The sequence below is a fragment of the Pogona vitticeps genome, chromosome 5 (assembly GCF_051106095.1).
Source record: "Pogona vitticeps strain Pit_001003342236 chromosome 5, PviZW2.1, whole genome shotgun sequence".
NCBI classification, from domain to species: Eukaryota; Metazoa; Chordata; class Lepidosauria; order Squamata; family Agamidae; genus Pogona; species Pogona vitticeps.
Genome location: NC_135787.1, coordinates 61,397,109 through 61,417,684, shown reverse-complemented (window position 1 = coordinate 61,417,684; position 20,576 = coordinate 61,397,109). Strand labels below are relative to the sequence as shown.

Below are 20,576 nucleotides of genomic sequence, written 5' to 3'. Positions count from 1 at the left end.
GAGAAATACTTTCAGCACAGATGTTGGTATCACATACTTCATAGTGGGACTTTAATTGGACTGGACTTTGTTGAATGTCATCTTCATCTACAGCAGTGGTTCCTAACGTTTTTTTCACTTGCATATCCCTTGGCAGTCCATTTCCATAAATTGTACCCTTCATATTGGGGCCGGGGCTAGGAGGGACTCTCCACCCTCTTGTCTTCAGGCTGCTTCCTCGATGCCCCTGGAAATCTGCATGGGTGCACCAGTGAAGGGTTTAAAATCCATAGGGAATTTTGTGCAGTGCAAACTGCTGCCAATAGGGAAGGAGCAGGCAGCACAAGCCCTCGGGTTAGTGGTGGAACAAGAATAGGCCCTGCCTTGGAGTGAAAGCCAATTGGCTGGCCTTCCACATGGTGGGCGAGGAAAGAAGAGGCCGAGGGGTTCCTCATTGTTCAGGACAGAACTAAGTGATTTACTCTTTTCGCGTATATGCCTTTTTACTGCCATTATTCAAAAATTTTGTGTACCCCTAAAGGTCCTGGTTTGTATGTCTAGGGCTACACATTCCTCAGGTTGGGAATCACTGACCTATAGGATTTGTGAGATCATGGTTAGAATCCTATTGGGATTTTATGGAAGAATAAGTACAATTGCATTAGTTGTAGCATTCAATTAACAAGGCATCAGTCACTTGCCTGTTCTTGTACTGGTCACACAACCAGCCCCTTGTTATTAGCTGCAGTTTGCTGCCTCAGTTTATTCTGGCCATTGTCTGTTAACTACTCTAATGTTGCATTCTTTCTAACATCTTTTCTGATAAATGTGTACAGATTTTGTTTTTAAATTGGCATGTACTGCATGTGGGATAGAGCACAAAATAATTCTGTGATTTTATCACGTGCCTCAATATTAGCAGCAATAACAAAATAAATAAATTATACTTGTCCCATATGTTCTTAAAATTGAATGTTTAACCTGAGTAAGAAAGAGCTTTGAGGTGAATATTGAATATGGGTTTGTGTACTGTGGATTGCTGTACAGTTGAAGTCTGGCTATCTCTTTAAATGAACAAATTATAAATTTGATTCTACCGTAATTGGTTTCTCTTTTCTTTTTCTTACTGTTGCTTTTGATGGCAGAAAGCAGTTTTTCCTTCTACAGAAGATATCTTAATCTCTTTCTTGCCCCTGGCCCATATGTTTGAAAGAGTTGTGGAGGTAGGCAGTTTTATTTCCTATGTAATTTCCTTTTTTTGCAGAGTGGATATGTAATGAATCCCAGTGACACACACATTTCCTATTTGCCTCTTGCACATATGTTTGAAAGGATAGTCCAGGTAAGTCTGTCTTTCAATGGGAGATCGATGTTTGTCAGCCTGCTTGCAAATAAGTACAGCTGTGTACTTAAGGAAATAGCTTAACCCTTAAATATTATTGAGGATAACAGATAACGTAATATTTACCCATTGACCATGTTGAGTGATGGTGGTGGGGATTGTAATGCAAGAGACCCAAGTTCTGAGAAGAATGACTTATAGTTAGAAAAGCAATATAACCTAAATTTTATTTCTTAAACTGGTAACAGTCTCCGATAACAATCACTTCTTCTAAACATATCACAAGAAACATTATACAACACCATAGCCAACATCCTGTTGCTTCGTTACAATTGCAGAGGACAAACTGTAAACTACAATGGGTTCTCACTTCTAATTAATGAATCCCTGCTTGGATTTTCAGGCACACACCAGTCTGATAGATTGATGCGTGCCTGAAAATCCAAGTGGGTACTAATTAATTGTTGGTGAAAAACCATTGCAAGGTATGCAGTTAACCTTCTGTAGGTGCAACTACACAAGATTTTAGCATATTTATACTATAAAATATGCAATCATGTTCTATTAATTAACATCTTTGAATTGTGTAGAGTCATTTAGTTCAAGATATAAAAGGAAGATTTCTGTAAAGCTAAAGGGACTTGTAACAAACCAAAATCAGACCTCAATTCAAAATGTTAGCTTTCATCTCAGCTTGGTTTATCTCTTACACCATTTTTTCCATGAACATCAAAAATGATGTAATTTATGAATATGTAGCTTGCATAGGTTACTTTAACAAATTGACTTTTGTCACCTTCTTACTATTGATTCTGCTGATCTCAGCAGAAGAGAAAGCTGCATTAAGGCATGTAAATAAGCTTTCAGGGTTTTGTGGTTACCCACTTTCTGGTGGAGATACTTGCACACTGAACACTATAAAGCTAACTGTGTTTAGGTGTGTTTACATATAAGTTTCACTAAAATGATAGAAGAAGTTCATATTGACCACTTGCAGGATGAAAGGTTAGTATCATGAATGATTCCTGTATGTATCTTGGAGAGAAGGCTAGCTCTAAACAAGCGAGGGGAAGATAATAAAGTTGCTGCTACTCCTATGACACTAAATAGGCTTTACAAATACAAAATATTTTATATTTAATATCTAGTGGAAAAAATTCTTCTGACCTTAATAAGATAAGTAAATAGAAAATTCTTCTGTTCATATGCCTATAGTTTAAAGCACTTAATACTATGTTCCCATTCCTCTCCTTTGTCTTGATTCTGAAAAGCACAGCATAGTTGAGTAGTATCTTTTTGGAGAGGGGAGAGGATAAATATCTTATCTATTAAAAAGGCAATGGAGTTAAGCTACAGTTTGGTTTAGCCATAGTGGCATCTAGCTGTGGTGATCAGAATTCACTGGTTTTATCGAAAGCCCTGTTATAAGTGACTTCCTTGTTAAAAGAATGAAGGGAGGTGGGAAAACTGTTCTTTTTGTTCCAGAATGCACAGCTCTCTCATCAGAGAGGGGCACTGTCACATGAATCACCAAGCCACAACTCTGTTTACTTCAAGAACTTGAGTAACTCATTATAGCCAATGTCCTCTGAATGCTTTCTGAGGGAATATAGCTTTATCAATGAATACCTGTCTAGAATATTTTAAAAACCAAACAGATGCGTTAACAAGCACACTATCTGTTTTTGTGCTGGAACAGCTCCTTTTTTCTAGTTCTCCCCTCCATACCTCAGTAACTATGAGTAATGCAGGTCCACAAGTAAACTATTTATTTTGGGGATGTAGAAAGCATTTTTCTATATTAAAATATATTCAGATATATTTACAAGCAAGCGCAGTAAACAACATGTTAAATATCATGAAACAATATAGAATGGTCTCATGCCTTTACACCCACATATATAGGTTAAAATCATATTATGAAAAATTGTGTTTGTGAGGGCAGGTTTTGCCTTTTGCTAGCTATTTATTTGTCAGGTCGTGGAGTGAATTGCATAGCCAAGAGATGACTGGGTGTGTGATGAACAGCCAGCAAAATATTACTACTGCTTGCATGATGACTCTTACAGAATTGTGCAATAAAACATTCGTTTAGCCATATTTTTTAAAAGAAAAAAACAGACAGTTTAGGAAAATGTGTAACTGATCTACCAGGTGGTGAAGGTATAAACAAACAAACAAACAAACAATGCTCCAGCATCTGGGTTGGATTCCAGTAAAGAAGCAGAAATGATTTCTATAGTACAGAAAGGAATTGCTTAGAGTGAGTGAAGTGGCATACCATTTCCTTTCTAGAAAGGGAATAACTGTAAAATAGGATATTTGTAAGCAGTTAAAATTGTGGTGTACTGGAAGATGTCACAAGTTAGACTGCTACAGAATACACCAAAATTAATGTTAGATTGTTTTATTTTTAAAGACCAGCGAATCTAGCTGCATGACCAACATGGATTTGCTTTGCTTTTAATTCTCTTTTACGGTCTTATTCTGCAGTGTGTGATTCTCTGCCATGGAGCTCGGATAGGATTTTTCCAGGGAGACATCAGGCTGCTTATGGATGACCTAAAAACATTGCAGCCTACAATATTTCCAGTTGTGCCAAGGCTGCTGAACAGAATGTTTGACAAAGTAAGTCTATGAACAGCTGAACTGAATTTCCTTGCTGCCCTGAAAAGTTCAAAAGACCACCCTTGGGGCTATCTATGGTAGGCCTGCTTATAGCTACTAACGTGAACGTTACAAGTATGATGCCTTAAAGTCTTGCCTGTGAGGTGTCTGTAAGCTGTGAAAGTGTGTGTTCGGCCAAGAAATGAGACAATGGCTGCTGCAGATGTGACAGATTTTTTTTTCTTTTCCCAGATTTTTGGCCAAGCAAACACTTCATTTAAGCGGTGGATATTGGACTTCGCTTCCAAGAGGAAAGAGGCAGAACTTAGAAGTGGAATAATTCGGAATAATAGCCTGTGGGATAAAATGATTTTCCGTAAAATTCAGGTAGATATACTTGTGAAGCTTTTATACATGATGGAGCTCTTTTCAGATAAATTGTCAGTCCCCTGTTGAAAATAATGTGTCCTTTAGAAAGGGTAGAAGCTGCCTGGTTTCAAATGTGCCCTATATTAAGAGAGAGGGAGAACACATGGTTAGGAATGTAGAAAGTCATTAAACCATGTTAATAGATTTAACTCAATGCTATTTACACACTAAGGCAATAGCTCTCCTGTGTTTCATCCAGGGGTCTTCCTTGCCTCTGCCTGGGAACTAAATCTGGGCATTCTACGTATAAAGCATGTGTTAACCTAGTGGTAAACCAGAGTCCTTCCTCAAAGCATCTAACAATAGATCATAGTTCTTTCAAATTACAGTGGTGTCTTGACTTACGAACACCCTGACCTACGAATGTTTTGAGGTACGAATAGCTCTGGATGTGAAATATTGCTTTGAGTTACGAACGGAGCTTTGACTTATGAATGAAAAAAACAACGTCTGCCCTTTTTTTGACCTAAGTTCATCTTAGGTCAAAGGAAGGGAAAAAATCTCCCCCTAGTGGTAGAGTATGGATTAACCAGCTTTGCATTAGCTCCTATGGGAACTAATGCTTTGACTTATGAACCGTGCCTTGACATAAGGACAAAAAAATAGCTGGAACAGATTAATTGGTTTTCAATGAATTCCTATGGGAAATGCTGCTTAGATTTACGAACGTTTTGACTTATGGCCACCGTTCCAATACGGATTAAGTTCGTAAGTCAAGGCACCACTATATCTCACTGCAAATTAGAATTGGGATAAATTTATGTTTCAATGCTTCCTTCCAGGGGAGGAAAATATTATTTTGCTGCAAATTGAAAACTGATATCAAGGGCTAAAGCAGCACATTTCTTCCTGGCCTCTGTGAAGCAGGGGTTTCTTGTGGAGAACAAGCACACCCTTCATCCTGTACTCTGCTACTCCAGACTTCAACTTCCAGAGATTTAATTAGTTAATGGATCATGTAATGCATTTATTCCTCTTGTCTAGAAACAGGCGAGCATGTCTGAATAGACTGTGTATTACAGACTTCTAAAACATGTAGTGTTAAATAATCAGATCTGGGATTGTCCCTTCAGTTGAGTCAGTCATTTTTCTGCTTGATGTTTAGTTTGATGAGTAAAGCTCCATTCCCTAGGAAATGAGTTATATTATTAGTGGAGACCCCTGTCTCAGATCACACCCTGTTTTCCCATTAGCCTCAATGTGAAATTGGGTTTTAGTTCCTGGTGAGTTTTTATGCCTAATTATTGAGTGCTGTCTTATGGCTCCAAGCCACCTCCTCGCTCTCTCTCTCTTGGCTGGGTATTCCCCATGGCTCACTTTTCCTTCTCTCCTCCCTTTTCTTGCTTCTCCACTGTTATGCTCAGAGATATAAATATACCAGTCACAGTGATAGTAAAAGTGACTTATACTGTCAGGAGGTTTGGGTAATACTGGAATGATTGTAATAGTGGGAGGAGAAGGTGTAAAGTGAACCCTTATAAGTTGGAGTCTTCTATATCAGTACTTTTAACAAAACAGAAAGGTCCCTAATCTCTCTACAAATTTCTTGCTGACTAACTAGTTACCTTTTTTTATTATTAACAACAACAAAATGAACAAACAGTACTGCATCACATTTAAGATGATAAAAAGCATATTTCAGTTGAGCTTTTGTAGATTGCAATTGACTTCCTCATTTATTTATTAGTTATTTATGTCCTGCTTCTCTTCCCCCCCCCCAGCTCAATGCACCACAGGAGGCTTCTCTCCTCCCCATTTTACCGTGATGTAGTCCTGTGATGTAGATCAGGCTGAGGGGCAGAGTGATTGGCCCAAGGTCATACAGAGAGTTTTCTATCTGAGCAAGGACACAATCTTATTTGTTTATTTATAATTTTTGCCTTTGCTTTCCCAAGTCCCAGTTCAACACTCTATTACACTACAGTGCCTCCCATTCACGGACACTAATATAATTATTGGTTATCATCCATGATCATTCATGACATAATTCATTGACATGATGAGTGTATGTCAGAGAGAAGGTAATTAACCTTTCTACACATAATAACTTGCTAAATGAACTGGCCAATGGGCATGGTATTACAGCTTTTTATTTCCTTGGCCACTTCAATTTATTATTCCTTTCCTCCGAAGCCATTAGGTAGGAAAATAATAAATTCCACAAGCTGCACAGGGCGAGTTATTTGCTTTAAGATGAAAAATCAGAGTGCGCCTGTACCAACTGGGATTCTTTTCATTTGGTAGCCCCAGTGCCTAGTTTCTGGTGGAGGAGTTCCTTTAGCTAGTCTGCCTCTTCTTTTCTTGGCACAGGTTTGCCAGTTAGACTCTACCAATACTGTACATTCAGTTCTCTATGATCCATATTGATTGTTGGCCTCTCCCAATTTGAAGAGACCCTTGTCCAGCTGGGCAAGGCAAAGAGGCAGACCCGAAAGCAGCAAAATCAGGGAGCTGGACAGGGGACAGATTGTATTTGTCTTCAGTGTGGAAGGGACTGTCACTCTCAAATTAGCCTCCTCAGCCACATTAGACGCTGTTCGAAGTCCTCCATGGAGAGCACGTTACCGTAGTCTCTCGAGACTGAAGGATGCCTAATATTGATTGTTGGACTTGCTATTAACCTTAAAGACTGTCCTGGGGCTTTTCTAGCAAGTTTTTTTGTTTGTTTTAATTAAATTTTATTATCAGTCAGCTCAAAATAGCATAGGAGAACAATGCCTACTCTATTACAATAATAGTTAATTTCTTATTAATAAAATCTTATACCTTCATATATACACAGGGTTGAAATCCAATACTGAGTCAAAAACAGAGTGAACCAAGCAGACAGTGGGTTGAGCTGCTGGTTATTCTAAGAGACATCAGCTAGACATAAAAATGCAATAATGAGCTATGGAAGAAACTATGTGAAAAGATAAAGAGATAATCTAAACAGGGCTTTTCTAGCAGGTGTATTAACAGGGTGGCCAGCAATTTATTGGACATGTTAGATGAATACTTCATTGAGAAACAATTCATTTTATTCATATAATTCTATATTCATATAATTCACTTTTGGACATATATCAAAACTATGACATGTGTCATTCACTGGGATCGTTTCCTTCCCTGAAACTGCCTGTTGATGTGAAGGTACCATGGCCCACTATTTTTCTTCCTTTTTTTCCCCCTTTAGGCAAACCTGGGAGGAAAAGTCAGGCTAATGGTTACAGGGGCAGCTCCTGTTTCTGCAAATGTACTGACGTTCCTAAGAGCAGCTCTTGGTTGTCAGGTGAGCTTATTTTGTTCTTTTCCAAAGTTATATTTCAAGCTTTCTATGGCAAGAGCAAGAATGTCATACTTGGTTGTCAAAATAAAGGATCAAACCCCACCTACAAAACACTGTAGATGACTGACTGGATGAAGGCAGGAAAGGGAAACAATTTTGCATGTTCACCTGGCACATACTGACAAGCAGTGAAAATTCAACAGTGAGAAACTTGTACTTTACTCTTCCCGGTGGCATGTGAAGTCACTTTCAGATACTCGGACTGAAGTCCTCTTTAAGAATCCCTCCCCAAACACAAGCAATTTTAACTTGTAGAGAAGAACCATTTTGTGGGAAATATGTGCTAATAACTTGATCCTGAAGCCGAGGCGCCAATACTTTGGCCATCACATGAGAAGAGAAGACTCCCTGGAAAAGACCCTGATGTTGGGAAAGTGTGAAGGCAGGAGCAGAAGTGGACGACAGAGGACGAGATGGTTGGACAGTGTCATCGAAGCTACCGAAATGAATTTCACCAAACTCTGGGAGCAGTGGGGCAGGAGGGCCTGGCGTGCTCTGGTCCATGGGGTCACGAAGAGTTGGACATGACTTAACGATAAACAACAACAATAACCTTTAAATCAGGGTGGGATTATGGTGGCTATTTATGTCCATTTAACCATCCTGAAGAGGACTGCTTTTGGTTAGAATGCCTCCTACTGGAAATTATCTACTCCTGTTGTTCCCATGGTAGACAGATGCACTGTTCCATAAGGTAATCTGTTTGGCCCTGAGAACAATATTGGGTCTGGGAGGGGATGCTATGTTTATATTAAATTGCAGGATTTTTTTTGGAAGACACTTCCATATGATAATACTGGATATCTGTTCAAATGTCCTAGAGAAACTATAAGGCTTTTGTAGACTAGTTACTATTTTAAGTTGGAAAAACTATGGGTGGTTTAACTATAGTGGACCACCAAGGATTTTGCACATGGTGGTCCTGAAAATTGCCTTTTGTTATGAGAACAGCAGAATAATGTTCCAGCAAGGACAGAGGCCCAGCTGGAAAAGCTCCAATAACTGACTTCTGTGTTTTGCTTCACAGTTCTATGAAGGTTATGGACAGACAGAATGCACAGCTGGATGTTCCATAACAATACCTGGTGACTGGACTGCTGGTAGGGGCTTCTATAACTTCTGTAGCACTTTAAAGCAGTATAAGACAATGAGTTCATTCAAGAACTAAATGAGGATGTTGGGAAATATGACTTTATGGGACATGGGAAGCAGTTCTGAAGAAATTTCATTTTCTAACTGACTAGGGTTATTGTGTTTTATCGCGTTGCCTTATTGTAAGCCTAGTGGTTCCCAGTCTTGGGTCCCCAGAGATGGAACTAAAATAATCCACTGACCAGTAGTACTGCTGGGTGGGGATGGATATTCCAATATCATTTGGGGTCCCAGGATCAGGAAACAGGGTAGTAGCCTCGCAACCAGGTGACACAACTTCTTTGCCTACATCTAACTGCCTACGAGGTATGCAGTGGGGTGTAGTGCATAGAGACTAGGAGTTTGAAGACCTTGGTTCAAATCCCTAATTGGCTGCAGAAACTCGTGGGAGAAATGGAATTAGTAAAAACGCTCTTTATATACCACACTTACTTTGAAAGCCCTATTAGGGTCGCTATAAGTCTGTTCCAACTTGATAGCACATAACTAACATGCCTCCTGCTGATCATTTGTGGCATATCTGTATTATAAGAAGGAAGTGGTGGAAATGGATGAAACCCTTCCCATCTTTCAGACATTGTCCTTTCTAGAAGTAGTTATTGGCCTATGCAGCTAAACAAGTCTGTCTAAGCACGCATTTACACGTTTTGGAGAAAGGGTGTATTTAGTTATCAGAGTAGACAACTAGCATGTCATTTTCTTTGTTTTTAATGAGGCTTATGCGCAGTCTGAGCACAGAAAGCCACTTGTTTTCTCTCTTATATGTAGAAGTACTCAGAATAGCTTCTGGAATTCTGAGAATCAAGGGAATCAAATTCTGAGAATACAAGCCTAGAAAGATGCATACAGTAATTAGTTAGAACAGACAAATGTCTCTTCCCTACCCACCTTCTGTGCTGTCACGATGGAAGCTTGTATCCTATCATATGGACCTTCTGGCAAAGTTGTTACCCTGATTTTTCCTTGCTATCTAATTCTAGCCCATTGCCTAATATATGGTAGAAACTATTTGTCTGTGAGCTCGTGGTAGAAGAAGAAACCAGTCAATCTTGCAAGTGCCAAAGCATCATTAGCCATTTTGAGAAAGAGCAGAAGATAAGAACTTCTGCAGAATAAGTACTGTCACTGTGGTAGCCTCTACAAGAACTGTGTTTCAATACAAGCCCAGTGTGAATCAGTTCCTGTATGAGAAAATTTTCTAAAGGCCACACAGCTGCTTGGAGACATGTTAATGAGAATGGGCCATCCCATAACTGAGGTAGCCACTGAAGTTGGCTACCTAGAAAGAAATGCACTTCTAGTAGTCCAGCAGTCTCCAATGGATTAACCAGTTCCTCTGCTTCTTGGTGTAGTTAGGAAGAATGTAAATAGATCTTCTGTTCACAGTGGGACCCTTGGACAAGAGATCAAATGGGAACAGACTGTTTTTTAAAGATAGCATGGGAAAATACTCAGCATGCTGCACAGCTCTGGGATGACTGGCTCTAGTGCTAGCAGTCTTAATTTAGCTTTAAAGGGCTAAGGACTAGTTCTGTAAAAATTGAAGACTGCCATTTTTAAATGTAGGGCTAGTAAATGCCCTGAAAGTGCAATGAAGAATAATATCTGAAGGACTGCCTTTCTCCTTTAGACTTAAGAGGAGTAGACTTGACAGCTGAGTACTTGTGCCTTACTTGAAGTTTTTATTTTATTCAACTGGTAGGTCACGTTGGTGCCCCAATGCCTTGCAATCTCGTAAAGCTTGTTGATGTAGAAGAAATGAATTATTTTGCTGCTAAAGGAGAGGGTGAGGTAAGTAGCACCTTAAATCCAAGGTGTGACCATACGCCAGGAGTCTTGTCTCATGTATGTACTCAATTTTTTTCAGAAGTCATTATGGGGAAGGGGTGGGGGAATTTCCATTTAGCTGAATGAATCACAGATTGTGATCTCAATCAATGCTGCACTTATTCTCATAATGCCAGTAAAAAATAAGATTAGAGATGGTCCTTCTTGGTAGCTGCATTAGCTATAATGTGAAAGAACGGCACCCTATTTCAAGCCTGTCTTTTTCCTGCAGAATTTACAGAACACATGTCACATTCTGTTTCAGGTTTGTGTGAAAGGGCCCAATGTATTCCAAGGCTACCTGAAGGACCCCGAAAAAACTGCAGAAGTGCTTGACAAAGATGGTTGGCTACACACTGGAGATGTTGGGAAATGGTTACCAGTAAGCATACCAGTCTGTTGAGTCTTTTGTGGAGCGGGACACTTACAGACTTTAGGTTTCCTCTTGACAAGAGATATCTCACTGTAATTGTATCAGCACACATCTTCTTTCAGATGTTTATATGCTGCTGTGACATTAAGATCTAATGATCTTACTTGGAAAAACTGTCCCATTCAGCATGAGACTGATTCTGCATCCTGTCTTAGTATCAGCATCAGACTTGACATAAGTCTAAGCTTGGTGGATAATTGAAACTGAGAATTTCAGGTGAATTTCCTTCTCAAATGCTCAAGGAGCTACAGCTATCAGGGGATCAAGTACAATTCTACTATATATTTGCCAGATCTTTGTCTTTAAGTGTGGCTACCATGGCCTGATCATATAATCCAACTGTATTGTATTCTGTATATAATATATTCTGGATAAGCATTTTTTAAATCAATAATCTATGCTTGAAATGTAAACTGTCAGAAATTGCTACCTTTAATTCTTCACATCTTAATTGAGCATTGGCATCTAGCTATTGACACTAATGTGTTGTAAAGGAATTTTTTTTAGAAACATTAAGTAGACTGTTTTCTTATGTTACAGAATGGTACTTTGAAAATAATTGACAGGAAAAAACACATATTCAAACTTGCACAGGGAGAATATATAGCACCAGAAAAAATAGAGAATATATATTTGAGGAGTGAACCTGTTGCCCAGGTATTTGTCCATGGTGAAAGCTTGCAGGTATGTATCTGTTGACCAGACATGTTTAGAGTGGACGTTTTGATTATGCTTAGAAATAAATATATGTATTTATCACTAGAAATTGTTATGGTTAAACTGAAGACTCAGGTTAAGCTAAACTAGCAAAAATGTTATGCTACTACCAAGGGAAACTGATATTGCTACACAGTACATAGTAAACAGTGTAAATTGTACTTGCCAAAGGGATGACATTGTTGTGGGAAATTTCTACTCATTAAATAATTCCTCCTTCACTCCCACAGCTTATCCATATCACAGGTAGTCTGTTCCATTGCGAAGAAGCCACCAGATGGAAGAAGGCTAGGGAATTTTTTTACAGTTAAAGAATCCCTTCTGTCCTATGGCTCCTACATGATGAAACAAAGCAAGTCAGATAAGCCATGGGGGAGATGGGGGAAGTTTATAATATACAAAAAACTCCCCCTACTGGTGGTGTCATCACCTTTCTGCAAATGCAGCGCAAGAGGACTTAGGCCATAATCTACACAGTGATAGGAAACATTTGTCTGTAAATGTTGAACCTTGAAAATGAAAGCCATGGAATCTTAGAACATGGTCTTTTGTTTAAATATTTACAGTATATCACAGAAGTGAGTACACCCCCTCACATTTCATAAATATTTTAGTATATCTTTTCATCTGACAACAGTGAAGAAATGACACTTGGCTACAATGTAAAACAATGAGTATACAGCTTGTATAACAGTGTAAATGTGCTGTCCCCTCAAAATTATGCAATACATACCCATTAATGTCTAAACCGCTGGCAACAAAAGTGAGTACTCACATCTGTGATATACTGTATATCTCTCTTTCCTGCTTGCAATGAGTTTATGAAGGGGCAAAAATCTAAGACAATCTTATAATTGAGTTAAACATGACAAAACAAATTAAATAATTAAATTTATAAAGCAGAAAAATTTGAGAACTATCCAGATCAAAAATCTGTGTTTTTTCCCCATAGAGGGATAGATCATTTCATCTGTCTTGTAAAGGACATGATTATATGACTGTACTTTTTTATTGAGAATATGATGTATAATGATTGGTCTTTAATTTGTTCACAGCTTGATCATATCATCTTACTTTCTTCTAGGCCTTCCTAATAGCAATAGTGGTACCAGATCCAGAAGTGTTACCCACCTGGGCTAAGAAAAAAGGACTGGTGGGGTCATATGAAGAACTATGCAGAAACAAAGTAAGTGATCTCATTTCAGACTACAGAGAATTTCTAGGGTTTTTAGAATTCTTTTTCTCTTAAACAGAGGTTGAGGAAGAAAGTGTATTTGAGTGTGGGAGATATTGTCATATTTTAAAATTGGCCGCCCAGAGACCTTTGGGTAGAGTGGGCGGCATATAAATTAAATAATTAATAAATAAATAAAATGGCCCTTCATTCAGTACTATACAAATATTATTACAGTAAAATATAATGTGATAAAAACACTGTAGTTTTGTCACAGTAAGGGTAGAAAGGGTGGCCAACAGAACATAGAAAATAAACCAGTTGAAACTCCTTGGTAAATGAAAGCATTTTGCAGTGATGGTGACTGTGCTACATCCATGAGGAGGGTATTCCACAGTTAGGGCACCACGACCAAGACAAGTCTCTATCCCCCGCCCCCCCCATAAATATATAACCAGTCTACAATACTGAAAGATGAGTGCTCTTTAGCACTTCTAAGTCACAGGAAGGCTTGTATTGGGAGAAGTAGTCTTGCTTCTGGAGTTGTTAACATCTCCAGGTCACCCAACGTGGTGTAGGCCTGATCCATATGTTATCTCTGTGTGTGAAGAAAATGTGTGAGTCAGACTCCACTATTTGAAGAATATACTGCTGCTGGGTCAGACTGTCTCTAATAGGTAAAATAAATAGAGTGGTGCCTCGCAAGACGATGTTAATTCGTTCTGCAAAAATCGCTGTTAAGCGAAAACATCGTCTTGCGAAACACGTTTTCCCATTGAAATGCATTGAAAACCTGATAATCCATTCCAATGGGAACTGATTGTCATTGTAAAGTGAAAATTGCCATAGGAAACATTGTTAAGCGAAACGTGTTCCCAAGTGAAGACAGCCGTCTAATGAAACAGAGACCATTAAAAGACTCGTATAGCGAAGCAAGACCAAGCTGTCAAAAGCGAAAAACAGGGACCTAAAATTTAACCATCTTGTGAGGCAAGGTCCCTAACGTCGTAAAGTGAAAATCGCCCATAGGAAACATCGTTAAACGAAGGACAAGATTGCTCCGAAAACCTCATCGTAAAGTGAATTCATCGTTATGCAAAGCAATCGTCTTGCGAGGCACCACTGTATAGTAGGATTTGTTAATGTTGGCTATAAATAGGTCAGGAGAATTCATCTCCCTATTGTTGTGTAATACTATGTTGTTTATCTCAATAGGACCTTAAAAAACTCATTCTGGAAGATATGGTGAAAGTTGGAAAAGATTTTGGCTTGAAGTCATTTGAACAGGTGAGAATCTGTGTCTGTGATTGGATTATTTGGGCTGCAGTTCCTAGTTAAATTGCTATACCTGTGTAGCTTTGAACTCTAGGGTTGTAATCCTAATTTGGTTAATTATTAAACAAGAACCTTTTGTTTAGTACATGTTGTAATCTCTCAATTAAAACATGTACTAAACAGCCTCACCTGCTTTTCCTTGGTTTCACTGTTACTGTAATGGGATGAAAAAGAAATATTGTTTTGTAACAATGACTGGTAGATATTGTTAAATTGGGCTTTACCCCTGTATTAATGTGTTAGCAATATCTGGATTGGTAAACATCTCTAACTGAAAGCTCATAGATGCATTGCTCTAAGCATTGTCCCTGCACTTCCTAAATGTCAATGTGCTATCATATGTACAGTTCTTTATATGTGGAAGGTTTGCAAAGTTTGACTTAATCTTTAAAATTTTCCAGATCAAAGCCATCACTCTTTACCCTGAAATGTTCTCTGTCGAGAATGGCCTACTCACACCAACATTAAAGGCGAAGAGACTTGAGCTTCGCAAGTACTTCAGGTCCCAAATAGAAGAACTCTATGCTAATACCCAGATGTAACTGAGGAAAAACTGTTGGAGAGAATGGCACTTGCTATCAACCTTCATATCTACAAACTGAATACAGCAAACATAGAGAGGAAAAAAGTGCAATCATTAACTATATACAAAAGGGTACTTGACATAGGAAAACAGAAGAAAAATGGAACACTGCCTTACTGTCCACTTGTGTTGCAGAACCATTTTTATAGTGACATACAACTTTCTCAATGCGCCTTAAAATGTAAATGTAAATCTATGTGATTTGTAAGTTATTTAAGACTTCTTCAGCCAAAAATATGACTCTCTCCAAGGCATGTAAAGGGATATGTGTGTTGCTAGCCCTTCTGTTGTCTTTTAAGTATACTGTACAGCTGGTGGTAAACTGCCAAAAGATTTGGTGTATGGAGGTTTTTAATGTATCACAACTGAACACCAAGGAGTATCCCTTATTTGTGTTGGCTCTAGAACCTGGACAGAATTTTGGCTGTCATGGTTCTCCACAGATGACTTGGAAGCTTTATTTTAATTTCTGAGTGTTGATGCAGACAGCTGCAAGATGAATCATCAAATATTTTAACTTTAAAATTAGTTGGGCAATGTCTTTACTCCCTAGGAGTCTAGATGAAACAGTCAATGCTACACAAGGTATGAACTCTTCATGAACTCTAGAGATGGCTGAGTCACCAGCTGTGGTGTGCTGGAGAAATCACATGGATGTGGATGAAATTCCAATCCTGGGGCTAATGTTCATGGTCATTCATGGCAAAACTCCTGGATCGTCACAGTAAAGCAGGCATGACCTCTATCATGTAACTTGCTGGGTTTTATATAATGTTAGTGTCTTCCTCTGATCCATGGGATGTGTTAGGAAAATAAGAATATCCTGGATGAAATTGATCGAATCAGAAAGTCAACACTTTCTAAGTGTGTGAAAGAAGAAGAAGAATGCTGTGCAACGTGGGATACCCTTTCACTGAGGGTAAGGGAGGATATGAAGGTTATGTATCTGTACAGTAGGACTGCTGTATCTGCAGGATCAGTACCACAGTTTCAGATATCCACAGCCTGAAAATGTATACTTAAAAAAAAGAAGAAATAAGCATTTTCAAGGTGTATTACCAGAACTGGCCACTAGAGGGAACCAGAAACTGTGCTATACAATAGGGTTTGCTATATCTGTATGCTCTCAGCATCAGTGGGGTGAGGGTGGGGTTGAAACCAATCTCCTACAGACACCACGGTCCTACTGTATTTCTTTTGGGGGGGGGAGGAGAGGATGGAATCTAGATGCCTTGTAGTAACCCCTGCTTGAGTTTTTCCCTACATAGAAGTCATTGATTTCTGTTAAATATATGTAAAGAAGCACAACAGAGTTTGCACTAACGATTATGTGATTGTAACGCACTACCCAGTTGCATAATTTCATACATGTGTACCCCATCTGCACAACAGTTTCCAGGCCCATACTCCTAGAATATTAAGTCACTTGTTACATTGGAGTTCAAATGTTTGCTTAGTGTTGGCTATTTCTATATTTTATAAACCAAAATTTCCAAAAACCAATGAAGGAAACCAAAATAAATATTTCTGCATTTAATTTTGAGTATACCTTATTAAGTTATGCATCAGTCACTCATGTATTGCTTGTTCATCTTTTAAAAATAGGCATCACATGGCAAATGCAGTTCAAAGGAAATTAGCAGATCACCTCATTTTTTTAGATCTATCATTACAACAGTACTCTGATGATACAAGAACCTAGAGAAAGAAGTAACTATTTAGTTAGTAACCTAGTTCTTTGCAACTAGAAATCACTGATTGATTTTCCAAGGTGCTTTTTCTTTGCAAGAGTAATTCTTCTGGCATGTTCACAATATAGAATTTTCTTGGCTTACTTTAGTAAGGTTTGGGGAACAGACGAGTGCAATTTGGATGGCACACATACAGTGGGGTCTTGACTTGAGAACTTAATCCGTATTGGAAGGCGGTTCTCAAGTCAAAAAGTCTGTAAGTCAAGTCTCCATTGACCTACAGTGCATTGAAAACCGATTAATCCCGTAACAGGCCGTTTTTGTTCCATTTTGGTTTTTTTCTGGTCTGTAAGTCAAATCTCAGTCTGCAAGTCAAACCTAAATTTTGTGGCCAGAGAAGTCTGTAACTCAAAAAGTCTGTAAGTCAAGCCGTCTGTAAGTCAAGGGTCCACTGTACTTCTTCCATGGGTTCCTTATAAACCTACTACAAAAAACCTGCTAGTTACAGTTTAGCGTAGTTTACGGTATGAGCAGGAAGAAATTAGCAGTTTTGTTAAAGAATTTGGTTCTTGGTGGTACAGTGGTGCCTCGCAATACAATGTTAATTCGTTCCAGCGAAATGGCTGTAGAACGAAAACATCGTAAAGCGATTTTAAAAAGCCCATATAAACGCATTAAAACCCGATTAATGCGTTCCTATGGGCTTGAAACTCACCGTCCAGTGAAGATCCTCCACAGCGCGGCCATTTTCGCTGCCCGTGCAGCGGGAATCCATCCCAGAAAACAGCGGGCGGCCTTTTTTTTACCCGGCGGCCATTTTGAAACTGCCGATCAGCTGTGCGAAAATCTTTGTTTTGCGATAATCGGTTAGCGAAGCAGGTAACCGATCATCACAAAGCGAAAAAAACCCATAGGAAATATCATTTTGTGATTGCTTTTGCGATCGCAAAAACTTCGTTATGTGATTTCTTCGTTAAACAAAGTGCACGTCTTGTGAGGCACCACTGTATAATCGATTTTTGCAGAGAACAGAAAATGCTTCTGTTGCAACTGGAAAATGTCATGAAAGAGTTAGTTGTCTGCCCCGCCCCCCACATATAAACACCCAGAGCTCACAACTGGGTTTTGGTAGTGTACATATCTCACTATTGCCTTTCTTTGGCTGTAATATCTGCAAGCCTTTTTTATGGTTTAAAAGGAATAAGAACCCTATTTAAACTTTCACTGTAGTTTATATTCCTAACTGGACATGGAATTAGAATATACTGAGTGTATTAGTTAAATTGTCAAATAGGACGAGAGCTGTTAGATAATCTTAACATTCCCAACTTCAGTTTTATGTATGTACAGTAAAAATGAGAAGACCTGTTTCAAATTACTAAAACTCATATCCTATCTGAATTTATATGTTAGTATGCACTGCAAAAGTGGCATTTATATGTTTTGGTCTTACATGTTCTAAATCACTGGTTCTTAACCTTGAGTTACTCAGGAGTTATGAACTGCAACTCCTAGAAGCCTTCACCACCAGCTGTGCTGACTGGGGTTTCTGGGAGTTGCAGTTCAAAAGCATCCGAGCAACAAAGGTTAAGAACCACTGTTCTAAATGATACAAAACATATACAGTGGTGCCTCGCATAGCGAGGTTAATCCGTTCCGGATTAACCTTCGCTATGCTGAAGCATCGCTGAACGGGGCAGCGATTTCTATTGTTTCTATTGTTTAATCGTTTAATGCGTTCCAAATAGGCCAAATACTCACCGTTCAGCGAAGCTTCAGGATGGCCGGCAGCCATTTTCGCGCCCTCGCCTCGCTTAACGAGGGCGCGAAAACGCTGCGCGCGGCCATTTTAGGCCATTTCCCGGCTTCTGGCGGCCATTTTGGCCACCGAACAGCTGATCGGCGGGGGTCGTTTTGCGAAGATCGGTAAGCGAAACGCTTACCGGTCTTCGCAAAGCGAATTTTTCCCTATGGGAACAACGTTGTGCGATCGCATTAGCGATCCGAAAAAACGGATCGCTATGCGATTTAATCGTTATACGGTGCGCTCGTTAAGCGAGGCACCACTGTATTCTGCTGCTGGTTTGATCACAAGCCTTAAAACTACAGTAGTAGCCTTTACAACTGAAAAAGGGAGAACAACTGAAGGTTAGATCAGCTTTAAAAACATGCTGCTAGCTCTAGTTCAAATAATGCAATAGATGGTTTTATTAACAGGGAATGTAGCATTACTTCCCCTACATTTCCTTTTCCACTAGCTACAAACCTCACCATAACTGACATTTTTCAAAATAGTGGGATTTTTAAAAACCCACCAATAATTGTTGTAGATTATCCCAACTGTAGTGCATTTGGAGGTGCCTTAGTTGTGAATGGATAATTAAGGTTCATTAGCTTTACAAATGATCTTCTACTAGTAGAAATCAAACTTATTAGGAACTGCTGATATGGATTGGAACAGGTGCCTATATTTTGGGGAGCATGGCTGGGGACTTCCACAATCAGCATATCTGTTTCAAAAGTTACTGCTACATTATTGGGTGTCAGTGGCCCCCTCCAACTAAAGAACAAAGCAAATGAGTGCAGACTGCTCTAATAGTTCCTCCACTAGGATTGGATTGGTTTTGATACAGATGCACTAACTGATGGATGCACTAACTTTACACTTGACTGAAACACTTCTGTTGGCTGGGGATACAAGATAAATAATCCAAAGTTGTTCTCCTGCTCCCTAGTAGCAGCAACATCTGCAATTCAAACATTTTGGGTTCATTTCTTCCATTGTCCTTTAACCTAGTTTAGAAAAAGGCAGTTAACACTCTCTCCTTGTCCTACAACCTCAGTTACTTGCTGAAACATGCTCTTCATTTGTATGAAAACTTTAGCAGTGTCACCTATATCTTTATAGTGCTGCTATCTTTGGTGAGGTACACTGTAGTTGTTGTCTGACAGCTGCATCTTAGGAATTAGCAGCTAGGGGGTATGGTGATTATATTGTAACCTGTGTTTTCAAGTGTGCCCCTATCTGCACCATCCCCCAACCATGCCTTGGAATTTTGGCAGAAAAATACTAAAAGCCATTAAAACAAGTAGAACAAGTTTGCTAGGTTTAGATGGTTTGCTGCTGAATCTGGCAAACAATGAAAAAAATCTGCTTTATTTCATAGTTTTGGCAGCAAACCATGAACATCCTCTCTGAAGTAAGCATTTTGCTTGTTTTAATATCTTTTACCAGTTCATTTTTAACAGTGATTTGCCACCAATTTGCAAGCATCGTAGTAGCAAAAGTGGAGGACCAGCATGCAGCACATGCCAGAGGCAAAACAGGCCCCAAGTGTCTATGGTATTTGCCCATTCAGATGGAGATGAAACGGCTAGAGAAATACCTTACGAGCCATAAAATTAAGGCTGCAACTACACTGACAAACTGAATCATAGCATTTCAACTATGCTGCACCTTGATTCACATCCTGTTTTATGCTTCTGTTCCGATTGATCACATGGAGACTGTGGATTGTTTTAGTGCATGGTGGCTCCTCAATCTGATGCAGTTTGATCCATGCCACAGATCACAACACCCCTTGCTTGGATCCCACCCTCTGGTAATCCCCGACTCCCTCTTAATGGTTCATACAAAGACGTAAACACATGCTAAGGAAACGAAGTCTGCTGCTGTTCTGTAGTCTGCTGGAGTTGTTTCTATTTCATATTGATTTTTTTTAATTTTTTGTCCTTGCAGGGGTGATGTAACAATAAATATATCAATATAGTGATAAGGTGATTTAGTGCTAAACTTGGTAGTCTGGGGTTTTTTTTTAAATAAAAAATGCTTTGGCAAGACTAGGGAGAAAGATCCAAAACATCACATCTAGCCTAGCACGTCACCAAGCCCAACCTAAGTATCTCACCAGCAAACCACCCACAGTCACACACAGCCTTTTTTTTTTTTTTTTAAGAGAACGGGAACAACTGATCAGAT

The 20,576-nt window shown here is 39.1% G+C and overlaps 1 protein-coding gene across 6 annotated transcripts in view; it reads left to right on the top strand.

Moving 5' to 3' along the window:
• Window positions 1-16,443, top strand: part of ACSL1 (acyl-CoA synthetase long chain family member 1) — a 50,914-nt gene extending 34,471 nt beyond the window's left edge. For 3 of the 6 annotated variants that reach the window (XM_020802638.3, XM_073001392.2, XM_078393909.1), the window contains exons 11-21: window positions 1,244-1,321; window positions 3,815-3,949; window positions 4,181-4,315; window positions 7,533-7,628; window positions 8,713-8,785; window positions 10,540-10,628; window positions 10,930-11,046; window positions 11,638-11,781; window positions 12,899-13,000; window positions 14,204-14,275; window positions 14,725-16,443. In XM_020802638.3, coding sequence (XP_020658297.3) covers window positions 1,244-1,321; window positions 3,815-3,949; window positions 4,181-4,315; window positions 7,533-7,628; window positions 8,713-8,785; window positions 10,540-10,628; window positions 10,930-11,046; window positions 11,638-11,781; window positions 12,899-13,000; window positions 14,204-14,275; window positions 14,725-14,865 — 1,182 coding nt within the window. In that variant the 3' untranslated portion in view covers window positions 14,866-16,443. Of the gene's footprint in view, window positions 1-1,124; window positions 1,203-1,243; window positions 1,322-3,814; window positions 3,950-4,180; window positions 4,316-7,532; window positions 7,629-8,712; window positions 8,786-10,539; window positions 10,629-10,929; window positions 11,047-11,637; window positions 11,782-12,898; window positions 13,001-14,203; window positions 14,276-14,724 lie in introns of all 6 variants that reach the window. The other 3 variants (XM_020802630.3, XM_078393908.1, XM_078393910.1) reach the window with 1 other exon arrangement.
• The last annotated feature ends 4,133 nt before the right edge of the window (window positions 16,444-20,576 follow it).